Source organism: Talpa occidentalis, unplaced genomic scaffold (genome assembly GCF_014898055.3).
Source record: "Talpa occidentalis isolate TD23 unplaced genomic scaffold, MPIMG_talOcc4v2.1 talOcc4.10, whole genome shotgun sequence".
NCBI classification, from domain to species: domain Eukaryota; kingdom Metazoa; phylum Chordata; class Mammalia; order Eulipotyphla; family Talpidae; genus Talpa; species Talpa occidentalis.
Genome location: NW_023600993.1, coordinates 9,396,014 through 9,417,381, shown reverse-complemented (window position 1 = coordinate 9,417,381; position 21,368 = coordinate 9,396,014). Strand labels below are relative to the sequence as shown.

At 53.3% G+C, this 21,368-nt stretch overlaps 1 protein-coding gene across 1 annotated transcript; it reads left to right on the top strand.

Annotated features, from left to right (window-relative positions):
• Nucleotides 1–1,762: 1,762 nt before the first annotated feature.
• Nucleotides 1,763–16,672, top strand: SEC61A1 (SEC61 translocon subunit alpha 1). The gene is made up of 12 exons (XM_037524119.2): nt 1,763–1,865; nt 2,128–2,195; nt 4,893–4,958; nt 5,051–5,129; nt 6,111–6,242; nt 7,224–7,333; nt 7,600–7,753; nt 10,702–10,862; nt 12,071–12,268; nt 12,533–12,724; nt 13,066–13,142; nt 14,614–16,672. The coding sequence occupies exons 1-12, from the start codon at nt 1,859–1,861 to the stop codon at nt 14,798–14,800; spliced, it is 1,431 nt and encodes a 476-aa protein (XP_037380016.1). The 5' UTR covers nt 1,763–1,858; the 3' UTR covers nt 14,801–16,672.
• Nucleotides 16,673–21,368: the final 4,696 nt, after the last annotated feature.

The window sequence follows — 21,368 nt, the reverse complement described above, 5'->3', positions numbered from 1 at the left end:
CACAGGCAGCTTCGCAACCCAGCGCTCAACCGCTGCGCCACCGGGGAGGCCCCAAGGTTTTTTTTTTTTTATTACAAGTTTTATTTTGTGCAGATTCTTGGAGAATATCAAAAGAAATTTCACTACTGTATTTGTCCTTAATAATTTATTTTAAATGTGTAAATATAAACACACCACACACCTGCTACTTTTGAAAGAATTATCATGTGCTAACAGTAAAATTTTAAGCTAGTGATTCTCCTAAAGCAACTAATATCTTGTTAATACAAGCTATTTAGCCCTGGTCCCTTCAACCACTGTTTTTCTCAGCTACAATGTTAGCAGTAATACCATTCTAAAACCGTCAGTACAACCCAAAGAGTCTGTCAAAATTTATTATTAATTTATTGTAATTACGATACCATTTACCATGAAGTGTTTTAATATTTCAATATCAGCATGATATGGGGGTGAACGCTGCCTAATTGTTAGTTCTGTCCTGTCCTCTACCAGGGGCTGCCAGTTTTAGCTTCTGGTCAAAACTCCGTAAGAGATTATCAGTGGGCCCCAGATCTGAAAGATGGAGCTGTATTTCCCAAGCAGCTGCAGAAAAGCAGTCCATGCTTACTCCTCTGGGTGGGAGATATCAAGTGATGTCATACCTAGGCCACTTCTCTGTTTGAAGTTACCTGCCAGCCTCCTGTAGTCATTTCCATTTTCCACCCCAGGATTAGGTTTTCAAATAAAAGCCCTACCAAAAGTCCTGAAGCAAGGATTTAAAATGCTGGCTGCCTGCTAGAAATAAAAGAAATAGCAAGCCTTGCATTAATACGGCAAAAAAGCACCTGGCCATATCTGCATCTCCAACTTCCACCGGCCCAGATCAAGCTTTAGCTCCAGGCAAGCCCAGGCAACAGCGCCCCTCTGCTCCCCAAAACCGTCACAGCGTGAAGTCTACTCCTCTTGGATTACTCCTCACAAGCCACCCTGGCCACGAAAGTATTGATGGATTCCAAACTCCGGCTGGCGTCCCGCGGCCACACGAGCACAGCCTGTGCTCCAGCCACGCAGGCTCCTTCCCCACGCCTCGGGCAGCCCCCGCCGCGCCTCGCCCCATTTCCTCTCGCTGGACTCTGCCAGGGCTGCACGCGTCACCCCCAGGAGGCCTGCCTAGACTCCCCGGCGGGTCAGAGCCTGTCCCGAGCTGCCCCAACTTCCCCGACGGCTCGTCCTTCCAGGAACGATCGCCACGTGCCCCCGCGGCCGGCCGAGGCCGCACTTCCGGGACCCCCGCCGGGGCAGCCTGGGGTTTCCTCCGTGATTCAGCAGACGGGTGCCCGCCCCCCACCGGCCGCGCAGTCTCGCCGCGAGGTCGGCGCGGGGACAGGGCCCCTGCCCCCGGGACCCTGGCAACCCAGCCCCTAACTCAGCGAGCCGTCACTGACGACGGCTCGGGCCTCCGCCCGGCTGGCAGCTCCGCGCGCGTCGCGCGACCCCGAGGGCCTCCCTTCCTCCCCCTGCCCCGACCGCTTCCGCCGCGGCAGGTCGGCCACGCCCCGCGCGCGCCCGCGTAGCCTCGTCTGCGCAGCCGCACGCTCCCTCCCGGCGCGCCGCGTGCCCACCCGCCCCGGGGGCCCCGCTGCATGCCGGGAGTTGTGGTCCCGGCGCCGGCGGCCGGCGCGCAGCGCGTGGCAGGAAGCGGAAGCGGCCCGCGGCCCGCCCCCGGCCCGCCCCGCCGCGCCGCTCGCCGCGGTGCTAGCACTGACGTGTCTCTCGGCGCAGCGGCGGCGCTCCGGAGCAGGCTGGGCCGCGGGCCGCGTCGCCTCTGTCGGAGCGGAGCGGAGCCGAAGCGGGACCCGGAGCCCGAGCAGCCGCCGTCATGGCGAGTGAGTGCCGCGGGGTCGCCCCGGCGACGCCGGGCCGGGCCGGACCCCCCTGCCCCGCGCCGCGCCGGGCGGGCGCGCGCCCTCCGGGCCTGCCCGGGTCCCGCCGAACGGGGCGCGCGCCGCCCGCCCGCCCGCCCGGGGTCTCCGCGCGCCCCCCGCTCGGCGGGCTCCGGCTCGCGCTCGCCCCGGGCGGGGGCTCCCCCGGGTCGGGGAGGTCGGGAGGCTTCTCCGCCCTAACTCTCGTTTTGTCTCCCCGTCAAAGTCAAATTTCTGGAAGTCATCAAGCCCTTCTGTGTCATCCTGCCGGAAATCCAGAAGCCGGAGAGGAAGGTGAGTTCCCCAAACCCCCCGGCAGAGAGGACGTCGTGAAACTGTCTGGGCTTGAAGTTTACAAGACAATTAAAAATGGCCTCAAGACGCCAAATGGAAACTCTCGCCCTTCGCCTCCCCCAGGGGTGCTGCTCCTGGGGTCCCCCTGAGCTTTGTCGAAGGTGACCTGGTTCTGTGGGAATTTCCGACGAAATCATCGTGCTTTGTTTGGAGCATCATTTGTGCATGTTACTCTGGTGACCCCAACCTTTTCTGCCCCGTCCCAAATATGGATCCTTGCCTGGGTGAATAAGGCCTCAAAAGCCTTTTGGGAGACTCGGATTGAATTACCTTTCCTTCTTCACCTCCAGCAGGAGCATATCACATGTTGTTTTTTTCCTAGGAGATGTTCTTTGTATCCAGCTGCTAAAAGGAGCTAAGAGCAGACTCTTATTCTGTACAATTGAGTTTGTACCCTTTGTGTAGGCTGTCATGCTCCTAAGAATTAGGGCATTTTGTGGACCTGGCTTTTAGAGCAGCCACATTAAATATTGGAAAAATAGAAATGCAGCGCTATGTTGAATCTTTATTAGAATTTCTGGGGTGAGATAGTGTCACCATGTGAGTAAAGCTATTAGATAATGAAGGAAAGTTTCTTTGGATTCTTGTTGTGTTAAAGACAATGATTAGTAAAATATATTTGTCTTTATATTCAAAATATCGTTTGTACATTCACATGTGTATGTGTACTGGACATCAGCATGGACACGCGGGATCTTGGAGTTTACTGTTTTTTTCTTTTTATTTAAAGTCCTTTTGTATAGATATCTCATATATGGTGCTACCTTTGATGAGTTGTCTTGCAAAACTCTCCACCCACTCCACCCACTGTAGTAAAAAGGGCAGGCTCTGGAGTTGGGCAAACCTGAGTTCCACCCTTCTCACAACCTTATAGCTATGTGATCTTGACCATGTAACTAAGCATGGTAGTGGAAGCAGTGGCTCAGGGTGGGAATGACTACATGTGATATATGATGGTGATTTTGAAGAAGAGTAGAAATTTCTTGAGGGGAATTTTGGGCATAAGGAACATGTATGCATGCAGAGTGCAGCGCAAAGAAGACAAGCAGGTGGGAGAGTGTTCAGAGTTGTTCAGAATTGGTAGGTTGTTAAGGGTAGGTGGGGAGCAATAGGATCCAGACAGATTTGCAAATTGCTTTGGAAGTAGGCTAGAGGAGAGTGGCCTAGAGACTTGCTCTAGAGAGGGAACTCTGGGAGTGAGCTAAGAAACAGGGGTTCAGGCACTATTTAAGTAGAATGGGGGGGACTTGGTTAGAGAGCTCTGGGAGTTTTGCTGTTGAGTTTGGTGGATCTAGGAGAGGAGATCGGTTATTTAAGATCGCGGTATCTTGTGGAAATTCCCCCCTCTTTCCCCCCATAAAGAATCAATAAAAGCTTGTTAGTTTAGTGGTTAGCCTGAAGTGGTGTTGCCTTCCCTTGGCCTCTTACTTTCTGGTGTGGTGAGGGGAGATGATAGATGAGGAGGGGTGCGTTCTCACAGAGGTGGGACGGGCTCTCGGCACTTCCTCTGTAAGTGTGGGCTTCACTGGCCTGCTTTAGCTCGATGGGGAAGATAAGTGCTGTGATCTCAGGTGGACTGTCTGGATGCTGAATTCCCCTCACCTCTGTGTGATTGTCTAGTGGCCACCTAAAGCAGGAGACTTGGGGAACTGCAACTTCTGTTCCGATCAGGGAGCCAGCCCCAACTCTCTGCTTCCTTAAACTTCTTTTCCCCTCAAATTAAAAAGCATTATTTTTTTCACACCAACATTCCTGGCAGTTGTGACTCAATACCTTCTATCATTTTCTTTTCCCCCTAAGCACGAGTTCCACTTAGGCACTTGAGCACCTCTAACGTGTGTGAGACGCAGGGTAAACACTGTAGCCCAAGACGGTTTCAGAGGCGGGAAGACCCAGTGATTCCCCATTCCCACTTCTTGGTATCCGCGGGGCCTTGCGGGGGAAAGGGCCCCCAAACTTCTCAGGTGATGTTTATTCCTCATGTCCAAAATGATTCCAAATAATCATCTGTCTGCTTACACACTGACAGCGTGTGGAGAGTAAGCTGAAAGGTGCTTGCAGTGGTTAGGGAATCAGTTAAACATGCAGCTGTCCTGCCTTCCCCAGGCTATTACACAGTTACCTTGTGTTACCCTTAATTCACAGACAACACACGACTAAATAATTAAAAATTCTAAATTAGTTGACTTCAGAATAACAACGACTTTGTCAACTAGGAAACCCTTTTGAATAAAAGTGAAAGTGACTCGGATGTTACGGTTGTCTAGTGCAGTGGTTTTTTCCCTTGGGTCTAGTCCTGAAGTGTTAATGCGCGTAGTCAAGAGCACACGCTTTGGACTGAGATTCATTTCAGCTGTGGGATTTGAGACAAAGACTTAATTTTCTCAGAGAAAAATAAAAGTGATACTATGTGGTACAAGGATGAAATGAGGTGATGTCTGTAAAGACCTTTGCGTGTGCGCGTGTGCATAGAAAGCATGCAGCGCAGGTACTGATGGGTGGTGTGGGGTTGGGATTTACAGGGTTGGGATTTTCAAGGTTGGCTTCTCTGGCAAACTGGGAAAAAAAAACTACTCTGATTTAAAGTCCATTTCTGTTGATTTACTTATGACAATAATGTGTTCTCTTCTTCGATAGATTCAGTTTAAGGAGAAGGTGCTGTGGACTGCTATCACCCTCTTTATCTTCTTAGTATGCTGTCAGGTAAGCACAGGCTTTGTGTTCTAGTCTCTTGCGTGGGGATGCGAGTGGGCTGGAGACAGGCGCGGTAACTCTTTCTCACTGCTTGTTTCCAGATCCCCCTGTTTGGTATCATGTCTTCCGATTCAGCTGACCCTTTCTACTGGATAAGAGTGATTCTAGCCTCTAACAGAGGTAGGACTGGCTCTCTGCACTTCCTCTGTATGGTGTGGGCTTACCTGGCCTGCTTTAGTTTAACTGCAGGCTTTGGCTTTATGTGGCATTTTGAGAGTGGTTAGGAAGAGAGTGTGCTGTGCTGAATAGCCTTGCACATGCTGGATTCAGCCCTAAGGTATATTATCATATTCAGAACTGCATTTGAATGCAGTAGAAAACTCCTAATAACGAGATAAGTCTACATCACAGAGAATTTAAAAAATACATGGAAAACTAGAAAGCTTTTTAAACAACTGAAATGATGGCATTTCTACCCGTATTCCTCCGGTTTTGATAACATTCTTTAAAATATGTAATTTACTTCCCAGCTGTATCTTTTTCATATCTATAGGTTATATATACATGCGTGTGTGTCCAAAAATACCTAACAGTGTTTTGTATACCCTAGTTTTGGAGGGGGTAGGGAATGGAAGGGAGGGAGGTGGAGGTGGGTGTTTTAATGTTTATAGTGATGCTGCTTTCGATTAACTCATTTTTAAAAGATAATTCGAATGAAGTTCCAAATCAGGTGGAAATATAGCTCATTTTAGCATAATGGAAGTAGAGGTTTATTCACAACTAGATAGAATTGTACAGACCTTCTTTCCAGACTCTGGAAATTATCGGAATGTTATCCTTTTTGACTGATGAAGAGAGGAAACTTTCTTATCTCTCTAAAACCAGGATGAATCTGTTTATGGTGAATTTAAATGCAGCAGTCTGTTTAAACATCATGTGACCTCCTAAACAGTGATGTTGCCTGGCAGACTGAGCAGAATGAATTGAATTAGACTCTAATCATTGATATTTGAGGGTTATCCTCTAAGTTAAATGCTGCTAGCAAACTGAAACATACTGGGTTTGTATAAAAGGGAACAAATTTCGCTCATTCAGCTTCTTACTAATGTTCTACTTTTCCAAGCTAACAGTGGCTGTGTTTTGCCTCCCCCTTTCCCCTAGGCACGTTGATGGAGCTGGGTATCTCTCCCATTGTCACCTCTGGCCTCATCATGCAGCTCTTGGCTGGCGCCAAGATAATTGAAGTTGGTGACACCCCAAAAGACCGAGCCCTCTTCAACGGAGCCCAAAAATGTGAGATTCTGAATACTTTTCAAATGTCTGTGTTTGAGAATTTGAATTTGTGGGGTGTCAAAACAGTTTTTGTTTGTACAGTGTAACCCTCTCGGCCTGTTTTAGCAAGAAAGCACTTCAGGGAGAGTTAGTGCAAGACCTTTTGGGTGGATTAGGTGAGGCTGGGGGGGCGGGGAAGGGGTGTCAAGTGCTCCTGAGACTGTGAGATTGAGTGTTAAGATGCAGGGCTTGGAAGGCTTCCCTTCCTCTGGCTACAGTTTCTCACCTCTCGGAAGGAGGTGATAGCTACTTCAGAGTCATCATAAGAGTTTGACTGGGTAACATGTGAGACATCAGAGCGCCTGGCACAGGGTATCTATCTGGCATAGATACCTTAAAAGGATTCCATCTAGGAGGTTGGTGAGCCTCTCAGCCCAGCTCTACTATTTACTAGCTCTGTGACTTGGGACAAAATTAGACAGCAGCTGTTATGGCCATGTTTCTTTGTCTGTAAAAATGGGGATAACAGGGCCTCCCTGGTGGCACAAGATGGTAGTTGGCGCAGGAACTATCCATAGCCCAAGCCAGCTGCCTAGTCCAGGCGCTACAAGTTGGCAACATCACCAAATTGTGTGCCCCGCACGTTGTCTTCAATAAGTTTTACTCCCTGACTCACCTTTCATAAGAACCAGATTTGTCTTCCTTCAACCCTTTGCCTCCTCGCATCACTGAAAGGAAAGTGAGTTTAGAAGGTGAAGCTAGAGAGCCAGGCACTCCTGTTGCGGGGCGTTGGATTAGCAGATGCTCTGGCAGAAGCAGCTGTTGGGTCTTTCCTGGACCGAGTTCCTTGGGGGCAGGAATGGGGGCAGTCATATTTTCTTCCCCATGAGCACATTTGTGAGCATATCATCCTTGCGCTTGCTGATGCAGAGCAGGTGTTCCCTGCTTCCTCGCTGACGGCAGCGTCCCACATTAAAAACACAACTTTCTTTTCCTTTCTAGTGTTTGGAATGATCATTACCATCGGCCAGTCTATCGTGTATGTGATGACAGGAATGTACGGGGATCCTTCTGAAATGGGTGCTGGAATCTGCCTGTTAATCACGATACAGGTAATTGCCTGATGACACCCCCTTCTAAGTTGTCCTCATACCTACTCATACTTCCCAGATAACTAATCTGAGCCATATATAAAGAAATGTTTTCTGAGAAGAAGCCAGAGCCCATGTGTTGGCCCGTCTGAATTCATCAGAGGGAGGCCCTACTGACGGATGCTCATTATCAGGAAAGCCAGCTGCTGTAGAAAGAAACCCTGCCGTGGGCACAGTCATTCATGGTCTATTTGGTTTCCTTTGCATATATATTTTAATTTTTACAGCTCTTTGTTGCTGGCTTAATTGTCCTACTTTTGGATGAACTTCTGCAAAAAGGATACGGCCTGGGCTCTGGTATCTCCCTCTTCATCGCCACGAACATTTGCGAGACCATCGTGTGGAAGGCGTTCAGCCCCACCACTGTCAACACTGGCCGAGGTGAGGACCCCGGCTTCCCTTGGGACTGGGTGCAATGAAAAGTAATGTGTACAAAGCAGAAGGCAGAAGTGTCCCCATTCCAAGGAAAAATGACCTATTTTTAGGTACAGCTCCTGATTTCTGTGCATCTCGGGGTTTTTGAAAAACAGAGGAGCTTATGCTCATCGTGATACGTAACTTTGTGTTTTCACATACAAGTATCTCACAGGCGTTGGCCCTACCAGAATATAGAGTCCGACTTCATTTTCTTAGCACAGCATGAAGGACTTCCACTGCAAGGAAGATCCTCAGTTATTTTAACCGGTCTTTTTTTAGTGGACATTTAGGCTGTTTGCAGTTTTTTGTTGTTACTACAATAGTGAAACAGCAAATATTCTTGTACGTGCATCTGGTGCACGTGGCCATACAAGGGGCAACTTTGTGAAAGAGGCCTGAACTTGGAGCTCTCCTTGGTAGTGGCTTCGGGCATATTTCTCTACCTCTGAGCCTTTGCTGTCAGGATTGAATGGGAAATACCACAGGATGTTTGTGATGCCTGACTCCTAGTAGCTGCCTATCAAACGTTAGTGTTCTGCGTTCTATCCCAGAAGAGTGCCAAGACACTCTTGTTACAGGGGATTTTTTTGATAACCGTTACCAAATATACAAGGGAACCTGAATTGACTAGGAAAGAGAAACCAACTTTTTAAAAAAAAAAAAAATCACTAAATATGCTACTGACTCAGAGTCCCATGAGAAATATCTGTGCACATTTGAGTATTTTCCTTGAACTGAATGCTGGAAACAGGGTCCCTGGCCTCCAGCGACCGTACAATCTCATTAGTGAGGCTGAAAATAGGTCCCCGGACAAATGAAGGCCACATGTGCCCACCAGATTACAGAGGAGTGTAGTGTGAGGCCGGAGGTGTCAAGGAGCATCAGAGAAGAGTGGGCAAGAGCCAATTTGATCTTCCCTCAGCACTTCCTGAAAGTCCAAGCAAATTGGACACCAGAGGGCAGAAGGCAGGGCTTTTCAGGGATGGATTAAAAAGGCAGACAGATGAAGGGATAAGAGTTCAGGTATGTGGCAAGACTGTTACCGGAACTGGCCTGGAGGACAAACCTAAGGCACGAGAAAATGATCCTGGTATAGACCCAGGAAGGGGTGGTCAGCAAAGGTCAAGGAACCACACTGCGTTCAGAAGCAGGTCAGGGAGGCGGTGGGAACCAGGGCTTGAGAGGAACAATTCAACCCGGACTGGCGGGGAAAACAGGCAGAGCTTGCAGCGGTGAACTGTTGCGGTGGTCAGCTTTGACAAGCTAGCCTGTTTGAAAAGGAAAACAGTGAGTGAGGTGCTAAGGAGAATGCAAGAGACAGACAGGTTCTTGATTTCAAGAGCGATGGATAATTGAGAGGCACAGGTGAGTCTTTTTCTCACTTTGAGTAAGAACGTTATGATGTCAGCGGGAACATTTGGGACCTGCAGAAGGTGCATCTGGGAAGGTGATTCTGCAGCCCTGTGTGTGGGCTCCAAGCACCATGCTTGCTGAGGACTGAAGGCAGAGAGAGAAGGATGGTTCACCAGGACTGGACCCTGGAGGACAGAGGTCACAAAAGTCACAGGGCTTTGAAGGCAGCCTGGCACCTACATCTGGGACTCTGCTATGACTTAGCTTGGTGACAGGGAAATACATTGCCAGCTGAGCCCTCCCAGGTCGGAGATCAATCATTGCTGCTACCCTGGGCAAGTGGAAAGAGGCCACCAGGATTAGCAGGGACAATGCAGGTACAAAGCAGCTTTTGTTCCTGAAATAACACTTATCTTACTCCAAGAGATTCAACGCCACTACATTTCAAGAAATAATTTTGTTAAAAATTAGGAGAATTAGTTCTAACCCTGACATTGCCTTTCATTCTGCAATATTTATCAGGTACTTGTGAAAGGCTCAGCACTATCCTAGACACTGGGAATACAAAGTAGTGATTTGTGTGTTACAACAGTGCCGGGTCGGGCATCCCTGCAGACACCCTGGAGGAAACAAGGCAAGGGAATATGGGAATAGGGGGTTATCACAGGGCTAGTCTGGGTAATCAAGGAAGGCCTTGAACAAAGTCCTACAAACAGATGAGAGCCACATGACTGTTTTGGCCCAACCCAGCAGGTGCAGAGGCCTTAAGGGAATGACCTCAGGTTTTTCTAGAACTGTGTGTGGCTGGAACAGAATGAACAAGGGGAGCATAATCGAAGCTGAGATCTCAGAGGTAGTGGAAGTTGTTGAGGGGACAGAGTGAGCGAGTTCCTTCCTGTCTGAGCAGCCCAAACTATAAGGCTGTCCTGGCTCCAACCTTCAGGTCCCTGAATTCCTTACACTGGGGGGATAGACCAGCGCTGTCCCATGACGGGTGCCCACTCTTGCTCTCTTCCTTCATTCCCTCAGTAAGCTGGCTCTGTGTCCTGGCTGTGTATTCCTGGCCCTCCTCCCTCCTCAGCATCCTCTCACACAGGGTAAACTCCAGTTTGGCTCGGGCCATGTGCTGGGCACACATGTTGTCCTTTGTGCTTGACCCTCAGTGTAGGAGCAGCCAGCCGAGCCCCACTTTGTCAGGGCAGCCTGCACTCAGAGCTGCTGAGCTGCACTCAGCCTGCTGCCTGGGGTGTTCCACGGAAGTAGATTTGGAGGTTCCGAGCCCCCTCTGTAGTTGATCTTCTTTCCAGGCATCTGGTGGCCATTGGCTCACCTATGCCAAAGAAAGGAGATGAGTTGATTTAAAAAGTAGAGCAGTCCATTTCTGGAATCTCTAAGAAGAAATAGAAACAAGGAATGAGATTGTATCCCTATGATTATAGGAGTAGGCACGTGAGACGCATCACCAATTCTGTCTTCCTCTCTTTTAGCCACTGGAAGCTTAGAGCCAAATTTAGTTGCTTGTTTGTTCCTTTACCACATGTCCCCTTCCTCGCCCACAGGAATGGAATTTGAAGGCGCCATCATCGCCCTGTTCCATCTCCTGGCCACACGCACCGACAAGGTCCGCGCCCTCCGGGAGGCCTTCTACCGCCAGAACCTGCCCAACCTCATGAATCTGATCGCCACCATCTTCGTCTTCGCAGTGGTCATTTACTTCCAGGTGCGTCCAGGTCCAGCCACAAGATGTTGGATGATCTGGATTTCAGCTTCAGAGTGTGCGTCCCCCCATGCCCCACGGGGATGTGCTTGTCATTGTATTGCTTTGAGCTGATGAGGTGGCATTTGAAGAGAGCAGGTTTCCATGTGAGTGGACAGGAGTGTTCCACTGGGTCACTAACCTGAGCTAAACAAACCTGAGGCAGATATAGTGTTTCTGAAATTGTGTTTCTTTGGATTGGCTTATCAGCAGATAAAAATATATTTTTAGTTTAAGGGAAGTGGAGAGTAATCGAACTGTAAAACCTAACCACTGTCTTACCCAAGGTTGTGGAGTATGTGTAGAGCTGTTGCCTGCTTGGAGAAGGCCCTTCTCTTGAGAGCTCTTGGCTTCCAGATCACTTGGCTGTGTGACTTGCTTTAGAAAAGGAGACCTGAACTGCTGGCTGCTCTGAGTGGCTGGACAGAGCTTTGCCTTCTTGATCATCCACTTTGTATCTGATTGAAACGGAGGGGGAGCAGTTGGAGAAGGCAGCTTAATGAATTGATGAAAGGGTGTCTATCCCAGCTCAGCGCTTTTCCTGAGCTCCAGGCAGTCTGCCCCCTCGGCTAAGACTTTTGCTAGGTTCCCGATTAATACAAGCTGGTGCGTTAAGACTTGGCAGGTATTTACAGTTGGATTATTAAGAATTGGCTTTATCCTCGGTATTCTGAGACCTGTTCTAGGCACTGAGAATTTGTAAAAATAATAGAAAAGAAACCTTTTCTACAGCGTTTCAGCGGAAAAGATGATGTTTCTAGAAAAGCTTAGTGTTTCTAATTAAAAATACCCAAAAGGGCATTTGAGGGGGCTGAGGCGGACGCCACAGTGACCTGCTCTCCCAGCCACGGTAAAAGCACCAGAGCCCACCACTGGAGAGAATAAGAGTTGCCATGGGCACGTGTGCTCAGCCTTCCTGTATGTCCACGGAGATGCAGTCATGTGCTGGACTTTGTCTTGTGACAGTATGGGGGTCCTTCCAGAGCTGTGCTTTGGTACATCTTCCAGCCAGTCTTTCTGGGAGCCTTCTGTTCACATGTCCCCAAGTGCAGTGGTGGGGATGGAAGGCAGGAGAGCCCTGGCCTGATGCTTGGGCTGCTCCCTCGCGACGGACCTGGCTGCCCCTGCCGGACTGAGGTGGTGAAGGGGGTTTTTCCTCTTTGGCTTTGCAGGGCTTCCGAGTGGACCTGCCCATCAAGTCTGCCCGTTACCGAGGCCAGTACAACACCTACCCGATCAAGCTCTTTTACACCTCCAACATCCCCATCATCCTGCAGTCAGCCCTGGTGTCCAACCTGTACGTCATCTCCCAGATGCTGTCTGCCCGCTTCAGTGGCAACCTGCTTGTCAGCCTGCTGGGCACCTGGTCGGTAAGTACAGCTGCTGTCACAAGCCGTGTAGGCTGTTGTGCTCTGGCAGGTTGTGCTGGTGTGGTCTGCATGTGGTCCTCTATTTCACCTAGAGAGACTTCCTGATTGTACCTTTTACCTGTTCAGCACATTAATTTTTTTTTTTTTTCTGGTGAGAAAACTTACTTGAGCAAAATCATATTCTTTTTCATCTATCAGACTGTTTTTTTGTTTGATGCTAAGGGATGATGACTCAGCACTTACGGCCCTCTCTGTTCTTCTCAGGATACTTCTTCCGGGGGCCCAGCCCGTGCTTATCCTGTTGGTGGCCTTTGCTATTACCTGTCCCCTCCAGAGTCTTTCGGCTCCGTGCTAGAAGATCCCGTCCACGCTGTCGTGTACATAGTGTTCATGCTGGGCTCCTGCGCCTTCTTCTCCAAAACGTGGATTGAGGTCTCAGGCTCCTCGGCCAAAGATGTAAGTAGAATTACAGTTTCTAGCAAGGTAAGGAAAGTAGGAAACCGTAGTTCTCATCTGATCTGGTGGAAGGGGCCGCGACTTGTCAGCTCCTCCTGAGAAAGTGAATTCACACACCTCATCCCCATTGGGGTGCAGTGGTTAGTGCTCGGCTGGGAAGCTGGAGCCACACTGAAACCAGCCTGCCTTGTGACTCTGCTGCAGCAGTTCTGAAGTAAGCAACGTAGCTATTGTTAGGCGCTAGTCATTGTGCGCTTAGGTCATTTCCACCACAAAATATCTATCTTCCCTTTGCTTCCAATTAAGCATTTAACATTGTCTTCTCCATGAACATCACATAGGTTGCAAAGCAGTTGAAGGAGCAGCAGATGGTGATGAGGGGCCACCGAGAGACTTCCATGGTGCATGAACTCAATCGGTGAGTGCTGGCTCCCAGCTTGGTTTTTGTGGTTTTCTTGTAGGTCAGACATCCTGGTACCCCTTTGGGATTTCTGGTTCATTAAATCTTATCCTTGAGGTAAGGATTAAAAAGTCCCTGTGTCTTTAAATATTTATGAACTTGCCAGGTGCTGGACACTGGAGACATAATAAAAAGACAAACACATACAGCCCTTGTCCTCAAAGAGGAGACAGAAGTTTGTGGCCCAAGGGTTCTGAGGTGGTATGGTGAGGATATGAGCCAGGAGGCCCCAAGGAGCGAGCCCTCACCTCTGCAGGGGCAGGCAGGATGCTTCTGGGAGGCAGGTCAGGCATCCTCAGGCTGGTGGCCTGTGAGCTCAGAGTGGGCAAGGGTTGGTTCTGGGTGCAAATGATGCCACGTTGGAGGGAAGCTGCTGGGAATGGACAGAGCTCGTGGTCCCTTTAAAGTCGGCGCTGGAGACTGAGACCTACCTAGAAGGAGCAGGAATTGCTGTGTGAATCTGGGCAGAGGTGGGGGCTCGGGTGCAGCTGAGGGACACTGAGGAGGAGCTGGCCATAGCCCTTGGTGACCAGCTGGGTCTGGGGGAGCAGGGAAGCAGAAGTTTAGTGTAACCTTTGGGGTGCTTTCCCAGCACGTTGCAGTCTGTGCCCCCTTTTTCATTTAGAATAGAGTTGCCTCTTGGGCAGCAGGGTTGGAAGTAGTGTCTTAGGCTTCTCGAGCCACATAGTTTGTCATAACTGTCCATCTCTTCTGTGGGCTCTTGAAAGCAGCCAGGGCGGCATGTGCACGAGTAGGCGTGACTGTCCCTCTAAGTGGGGGCAGAGCCGGCTTGTCCCTGGACCACAGCTCACTGCACAAGAACAGCCCCAGGATGAGTTGTTGAAGCACATTTTAGAACATTTTCCACCCTCGCGAGGGAGCTGGGCAGTTTCACTCATTCTCTCCAGAAGAATCCTCTGAAGCCGCTGAACTTATGGTCTGTTCAGTAGAGTGAACCAGGAAATGGTGACTTTCCCAGTGGCCGCATTCAAAAAGTAAAAAGATGCACCTAAAATTAATACAATGTTATGCATTAGCTATACCTTAACAAAAAGGGGGGGAAAAGCAGGTGAAATTAATTTTAGTGATATATTTAACCTAACAATTATAAGCAGAACAGCAGCAGTATATGCAGGATAACATATTAACACAAGAAAGATCATGTGATATTTTGCTTTCCTGACTTCAGAATCTCACTTGCTTTTTTCCACATCTTGGTTTGGCCTAGCCACATGAGGCTCTTGTGGCCATGAACTGGACAGACTGCCCTAGTCGAGACCGTTAGTGTGAGAGGGTAAAATTCTGCGGGAGAGTGGAGTGCCCTCTAAAGGAGTGAGGTCCCTGAGGCGGAGGAAGCAGGCGGACTGCCCCGCCCCTCCCTGTGACTGGGCCAGGCGGGCACGTAGCTGACACGTCTCCTGCTCCCCAGGTACATCCCCACCGCCGCGGCCTTCGGTGGACTCTGCATCGGGGCCCTCTCCGTCCTGGCTGACTTCCTGGGCGCCATCGGTTCGGGAACTGGGATCCTGCTCGCCGTCACCATCATCTACCAGTACTTTGAAATCTTCGTCAAGGAGCAGAGCGAGGTCGGCAGCATGGGGGCCCTTCTGTTCTGAGCCGCGTCCACCCAGGACCAGGGAGTGGAATTGCTGAGGAAGGGGGAACAAGACACCTCACTGTGGGCGCGCTCAGGCAAGGGCGTGCTGCTTTGGCATGTGGACTTTTGTTTCATAATGTTTTTGAATTTCATATTCTTTCATTCCACTTTGTAAAGTGCTGGAAATTTTCCAATTTGAGATTTTGCTTTTTATTCTGGCATTGGCAAAAGAACTGTAGCGAGGTTGGTTCGGCTGACTGCCGGCGGTGGGGATGGTGAACGATGATCCCCGAGCATCCACGTAACTTTTGTTTTAACCTTTGCACCTTCTCAGTGCTGTGGGCGGCTGCCGTGGTCTCAGCTGTTCACCCACGAAGGGACTTGTTGGTTAGAAGCACAAACGATTTTGATATCTCTCCATGTGGCTGTGGCGGGCGGCGTGAGGCCAGGGGCACATCGTGTGACTCTTGGTGGACGAGGGCGACTCACGTGAGTCCCCTTCACCATCAGGGTTAGGGGCATCTGGCTTAAAATTGTTTCTCTGGAAGACGTAGATGTTTTCTCTTCTGAAAGTAGTGTTTTGGGCAGAGCTTCTTCCAAATGAGAGGGCTGCACTTCCCAGAGACACTCCTGGGCCACCTGTGAATTTTTCTGCGTGTGCCTGTTGGCGTTTCCCGTCGACTGTTTCAGTCAGGCTTCGAGGCTGAGAAGAAAGCGTTGGCTGGGCTCTGCCCTCTCTGTCTTCAGTTAGCTTGTGTCTGGTGGGGGGAGGTCGGGAATTGTCTGCCCTCCGAAGTTGTGCCTGGTCGGGTCAGGCAGGCAGAGAGGACGTGAAGGGATACCCGTCTCTTCGCTTCTCCCCATCGCCGCCCAGCCGGCCTCCCTGTGGGTCACTCGCGCCTCCACTGGCCCCTGACTGGGGCTCCACGGCAGGGCCTCGCAGGCGACATCTCAGCTCACAGGCCGCCGCTCCTGTAGGATGACGGCTTCCACTCATATTTTTAGGACTTTTTTATTGTACTTAGGACCAAATGCGAGTAAGTAAATGACAAGATGCCACTGATCTCTCAACTTCCACCAGAAGAGGGGGCCGCAGGCCTGAGATCTGTGGTGAAATCAGGGTTAGAGAGCATGGTTTTTGGTAAGTTGCTCCAGTGTTTGATATAAAAAGACTTCACAATTATGACTAAAATAAATTCTGTTCAAAAGAACAGGTGATTAGATCTTAGGACTTGAAACCTCTAAGGCCTTTAGCGAGACTGCCTGCAGGGTTCTCGCTGGAGCCGGGTTTGGGGGTGAGTGTGGCCCGTGGAGAGAGGTTCCCCACCAGCAGCGGGCACACAGTGGCCTTGAAGCACAGAGCCATGGTCACATCCATAGAGGTGCCAAGTCAGGCCCTCTCTGAGTCAGGAGGGTGCTCCCAGGAGACCTCACTGGCAGTGCTAACCAGGAAGCAGACCAACCAAGGGACAAGAAGCGACTTGCCTAAAGCTACCCGGCCAGTCAGCAGCAGAACCAGGCTGGGCCTGGGGAGTCTGGGCGCACAGCCCGGGGATACCACCACATCACGCGTGGCCTTGTCAGACCCAGTCCTGCGCAGAGACCTGAGCCTCCCCCACCACGCCGTCTGCCCGGCCCTCCCGTGGCTGGGACATCTCAGCCCTGGGCAGGCAGGGCATCCTCCCCAGGCTCCTGGGCCCACTGGCAGTCTGTGCCCTTCAGCGGGGCCCTGTGCGGCTTGGGCTGTGATCAGTGATCACACGGTGGGGGCTGAGCTCGGCTTCCAGGGGACTGTCACTGTGGACGCCAAAATGGCATAACTGAGATAAGGTGAATAAGTGACAAATAAAGCCAACTTTTTACAAGCCAGTCGGTCCTGTTCTCTTGGTTTTCAGTCCCCTTTTGTTCGGAAGGAGAAGGTGAGAGAAGCCCGGGTGCCCTTCGGTGCAGGTGACGTTGGCCGGCTCCCTGCACGGACGTCCTCTCCGCAGTTTGCCTGGAAAGGTGTCCTCGGGTGCTGTCAGCTGCGTGCTCGGATAAAGTGAAGTGCAGGAGCCTGGGCACATGTCCTGGTGGGGTGCCCCTCGGTGGCAGTGCCCACCTCACTCCCCTGCCCCCAAGCCCTCTGGGTCTCCCCATCTCCCTGCTCGAGAGCTTTTGGCCAGAACACCTGAACACCCCTTCTTTCCATTCCACAAACATGACGTTACTGAACCCCTGTGGGGCACGTAGACTAATAGCTGCTGCTTCCCTCGGAAAGCTCATGCCTCAGCAGTAGGGCTCTGAGGCACCTACCAAGCCACTGGACCTTTTTTCAAAGTCCCTTGTGCCTAGGGACTACTATTTATCCTGCAAAGCCAGTAAAGACATTTAAATTCCCATCAGAAGGGGGCTGGTAGCAAGTTCCTCCTGTGGAGGCTAAAAAAAAAAAAAGACACCATGGGAAAAAGCTCTAGCAATTTCTCACGAAACTAAACATACCTACCCTGCGTGTAGCTACTCCACTCCTGGTCCTTACCCAAGAGGAATAAAAATAGATGCCTGCACAGAGATGGGGAATGTTCCCTGACGCCTATTCATAGCAGCCGAGAAGTAGACACAGCCCAGGGGGTCATCGGCAGTTGTGAGGATGAGTAGATGGGGGGACCCCCTGTAATAGCACCCTACACAGCAATCAAAAAAGCAAGTGCAAAGACACATCACAGGCACCTGGGTCTCAAAGCGCAGATCACACCATCTGAAGGGAACTCAAGGGACCCGTCACCAAAACAGCATGTGATCCCGTTTCTGTGAAGTTCCGAAGCAGGCAAAGCATAATTGACAAGAGCCCAAAACTGTCGCCTCTGCTGTTGCAGGTTGGTGGGTAAGAGGCACATCTGTGACAGGCGTTTGGGTTTCACTTGCTGCAGCTCATGGAATGCTCAGGTTAGGGCCTGCAGGGGAAAAAAAATAAAAAAAACTCATGGAATAACCCCCCAGGACAGTGTATGTCCCTGTGCGCAAATTCAACCTTTAAAAAGCACAAATGTCGAGCACGAGATAATTGAACAGATGCTGAAGAATTTGGGGATGAAGTGTACTGACGTCCACAACTTGAAATGCATGAGAGACAGACGCACCGATGGGAGAAAGGAGGGTGTGCCCTGGTGACGATACGGGGTTCCCCGGGCAGCCCCTCAACTTGCTTGAAATGCTCCACAGATGCACCCCGGGGCGCTCGGGGAGAGCGCCGCCCCCGGAAGGCAGGGGCGGGGAGTTGGGTCTGAGGGAGGAGACGAGATTCCTCACTGCGGACCCCCCTTTGTGGTTTTCACAGGAAGCTTCCCTGACGTTCGGCACGTGGGCGTTTGGAGACCCCCCTGCCCGGCCCGCCCTGGCCTCGGCGGCCCGCGGGGAGCAGCTGCGCGGCGGGCGTGTGGCCGCGCGGGGGCGCTGTGGCCTCGCCTCGCGGGCGCCGAGCAGCCGAGATCCGGGCTCGCGAGGACCCGGCCGCCCCGGGGGCCGCACGGCCCCTGACGCCCGGCCGCCCCGCGGGGAGCCCCAGCCTGCCCGGGCGGCCTCCTCAGCCCTCCCCTCGCTGGTGCGCGCCCCCTTCCGTCGCCCCGGGCCCTCGCGCGCCCGCCGGCCGCCCCCCTGCCGGGCCCTCTGCAGCCGGAGCCCCCGCGCCCCCTCAAAGCCCCGACCGGCTCCGCCCCGCGGGGCTGCGGGCGCCGGGCTGGCGGCTCCCCCGCGCCGGCGCCCCCGGGAAGCCGGGCCCTTTCCCGGCCGGCCTTTGTGCCGCGGCGCGGGCAGCTCGGGCTCCGGCGCGGGCTGGTCCCCAGAGTCGCCTGCGGGGGCACGAGCCGGGGCTGGCGCGGAGGTGCCCGGGGCGTCGGGGCCAGGGCGGGCGCGGGCGCGCGGGGACGGCGGGAGCGGGCGGAGCTGACGGCCGGGAGGCCGGGACCCTGGCGCGGGGACCGGCCCGGGGGGACGAGCACTTCAGCGGCGCCCCGCTCCGGGCAAGCCCCGCGCTTGCAGCCCAGTCGCGCCTGCGGGGCGCGGGCCCTGGCAACGTGGGCGCCGCTGCCACGTCTGAGCCCGGCGTCCTGGGTCCTGCCGGCCCCCGGCGCGCCCGCTGCGCCCGGCCCGCACCCCTCGGCGGCGTCGGGGCCCAGGGCGGGGCGCGGGGCGCGGGGCGCGGCCGGCCCGGCGGTGGCTTCTCCCCCCGCGCCCCGCTCCGGCTCCCGACCCGGCGCGCGCTCCAGGGCGGGGTCCGCGGCCCGCGCCCCGCGCCCTCCCCGCCGCTCCCCGCACCCCATTAATCACGCGGCCCTGACGGCGCCGATCCGCGGCGGGCGGCGGGGCGGGTGGCGGAGCGGGCCGTCGGCGGGCGCCCATCGCCGCATCTTATCGCGCCGGCCCAGCCGCCGCCCGCCGCGCGCCGCCCATTGATCGCGCGGGGCCGGGGCCGGGGGTCAGCGCGGGCCGGGCCGGCCTGACAGCCGCATCCATCGCCTCCCAGACGCGCGCGGACGGCGGCACGGGCGGCGCGGCCCGGCCATTAATCACCGCGCCCGCCGCCGAGTGACGGGAGGACCGACAGGGCCAGCGGCCGAGAGCAGCCCCCGCGCCTGGCCGCCCCCGCCCCCCGCCCCGCCCGCCCCGCCTGCGCCCCCTCCGGGGCCGTCCCCGCGTCCTGGGGAAGGGACCGGGGCCCACGTCTGGGGGGGGGGGCAGGTGTGAACGGATCAACAGCCGGGGACAGAGGGAAGACATTCTACCCCTCGGGGGGCCTGTTTCCCAGACATCAAAATGGAGGGCTAGTCTGGCCTGACAAATGTCACAGCTTGACGGGGGGTGCAGGGGTGGGGTACAGCCACGTCTCCCCTCTGGCTGCTCCAGCCCTGGCTGGGCCTCTCCTCATGGGAGGCCCCACAGGAAGTCCCTGCGCTGAGGGCAAACACCCAGGCCTTCACCAAGTCTCTCCTGGCTGCTGGAGCTCCTTGAGGCTGCGCTTCCCCCTCTGGATAAGCCCAGTGCAGAAAGGCCCAGCCACCAGGGCTCTCTAGACCCTTCCAAAGACCAGCAATCTGGGCTGGGGAGGGAGTAACCCATCCTACCTGTGACTACCATTGGACAAACTTGGACATCTTCCAAGGACAAGGACAAGGATTGGGAATTCTTCGCCGAATTTTAGATTTTCTAGTGCAAGTGCAGCCACAGGTGACCTCACCAAGTCCTCACCATCCACCTATGGAATATGATCTCCCGGCTCTGACAGCTGAGGAAACCAAGGCTCAAGGACCAGAAGGGACGAGCCCCATCAGGACCAAGGGCCAAACACTCAAAGCCACATCCCTGCCGCCGTGCCCCCTCAGTTCCGACCGCCCCGCTCCCAGCTGCCACCTCCACCCAGGCCCTGAGGACTCGGGCTTCGCAAGCAGCCCAGCTGCCCAGAGCAGGACTGGTCCTGGGAGAGCTGTGGAATGGTGGGTGACCAGTGTCCGGTGGCCCTGGGGTCTAAGACAGGGACATCAACCGGAAGTGTGCCCCCACTGTGCGGCTCCAATTTATTAGAAAAAGGGGTGAGGTTTGCTAACATGACACTTTCTGGTGAGTGTCATGTTTCGTCCAAAAAAACACAACAAAGTATCCTCAAACCAACCTGTGGGGTGCTCCCGAAGGGCTGTGGCAGGTGGAAAGACACCGGGGCTGAGCACGAGGGTCAGCTTCCCTGCTGGGCCGGGACCCGCCCTTCCAGGGCCCTTCCCACTCTCACAGCATTTCCAGGGCCATTAGCACAGGGACGGCGAGCTGGGATTTATGAACAAGCTTCCCTTCTCCTCCGCCACCCAATCGGCTGGCGAGGAGGCACCCAAGAGAGCCCGGGCCCAGAGCTGCCAAGATCCAGTCACCTCCGATGACCAGCCCCCACCCTGCCTCACTTTAATATTACAACAATTTTTCACGCCAGAGCTGAAATAGTGCAAAAAATGGGGCTGCTGTAATTGTTGTTAGATTGTGTGTCAGCCTGATAAGATGTAACAAATATTTTCCTCCCCACCAGGGTCTGTTTCCCTCTTGGTAATGGATGGAGAAACTTCTCATAGTCGGCGAGGGATGGGTCGTAAAAACTTCGCCTGGAAGATTAATGTAATAATCACAAGCCTTGCTGGAAAAAATAGGAGGAAAATTAAAATAACCCAACCATTGTACCTCTCCAGAACCACCGGCACAGAAGGTAGGGCGAGGTGGGTCACTCTCTGGGGACTACCTAGGCCAGGAGACCCGGCAGGCGGTGGCCATTCCCTCCACCCTCAGCGGGATGGCTCTGGAAATCAGGGTTCCCTGGGCATCTGGGATGGCCTCTGCCCCTGCTGCTTCTCTCTGGTTCCTCAATTGCTGGGAAAAGATTCAAGGCTGGAGAAGAGGTTCAGAGAGCTCAGGGCTTGGTTCTTAGACTCCAGATCAAGTCGTCTTCCTCACACCTTGCCCTGCTCTCAGTCAGATCCCGAAGGCGCCCGTCTACTGCTGCCTACCGACCCAGCAAGCGAGGAGGTGCTGAGTAGCAGGCGTTATGAGCACAGGCTCCAACCAGTGTGATTGCA

Excerpts from the sequence above, each read along its gene's own strand:
- SEC61A1 (XM_037524119.2), top strand. Across the intron at positions 2,196-4,892 it reads TCCAGAAGCCGGAGAGGAAG|ATTCAGTTTAAGGAGAAGGT; the intron begins GTGAGTTCCCCA and ends CTTCTTCGATAG. Across the intron at positions 7,754-10,701 it reads CACTGTCAACACTGGCCGAG|GAATGGAATTTGAAGGCGCC; the intron begins GTGAGGACCCCG and ends CCTCGCCCACAG.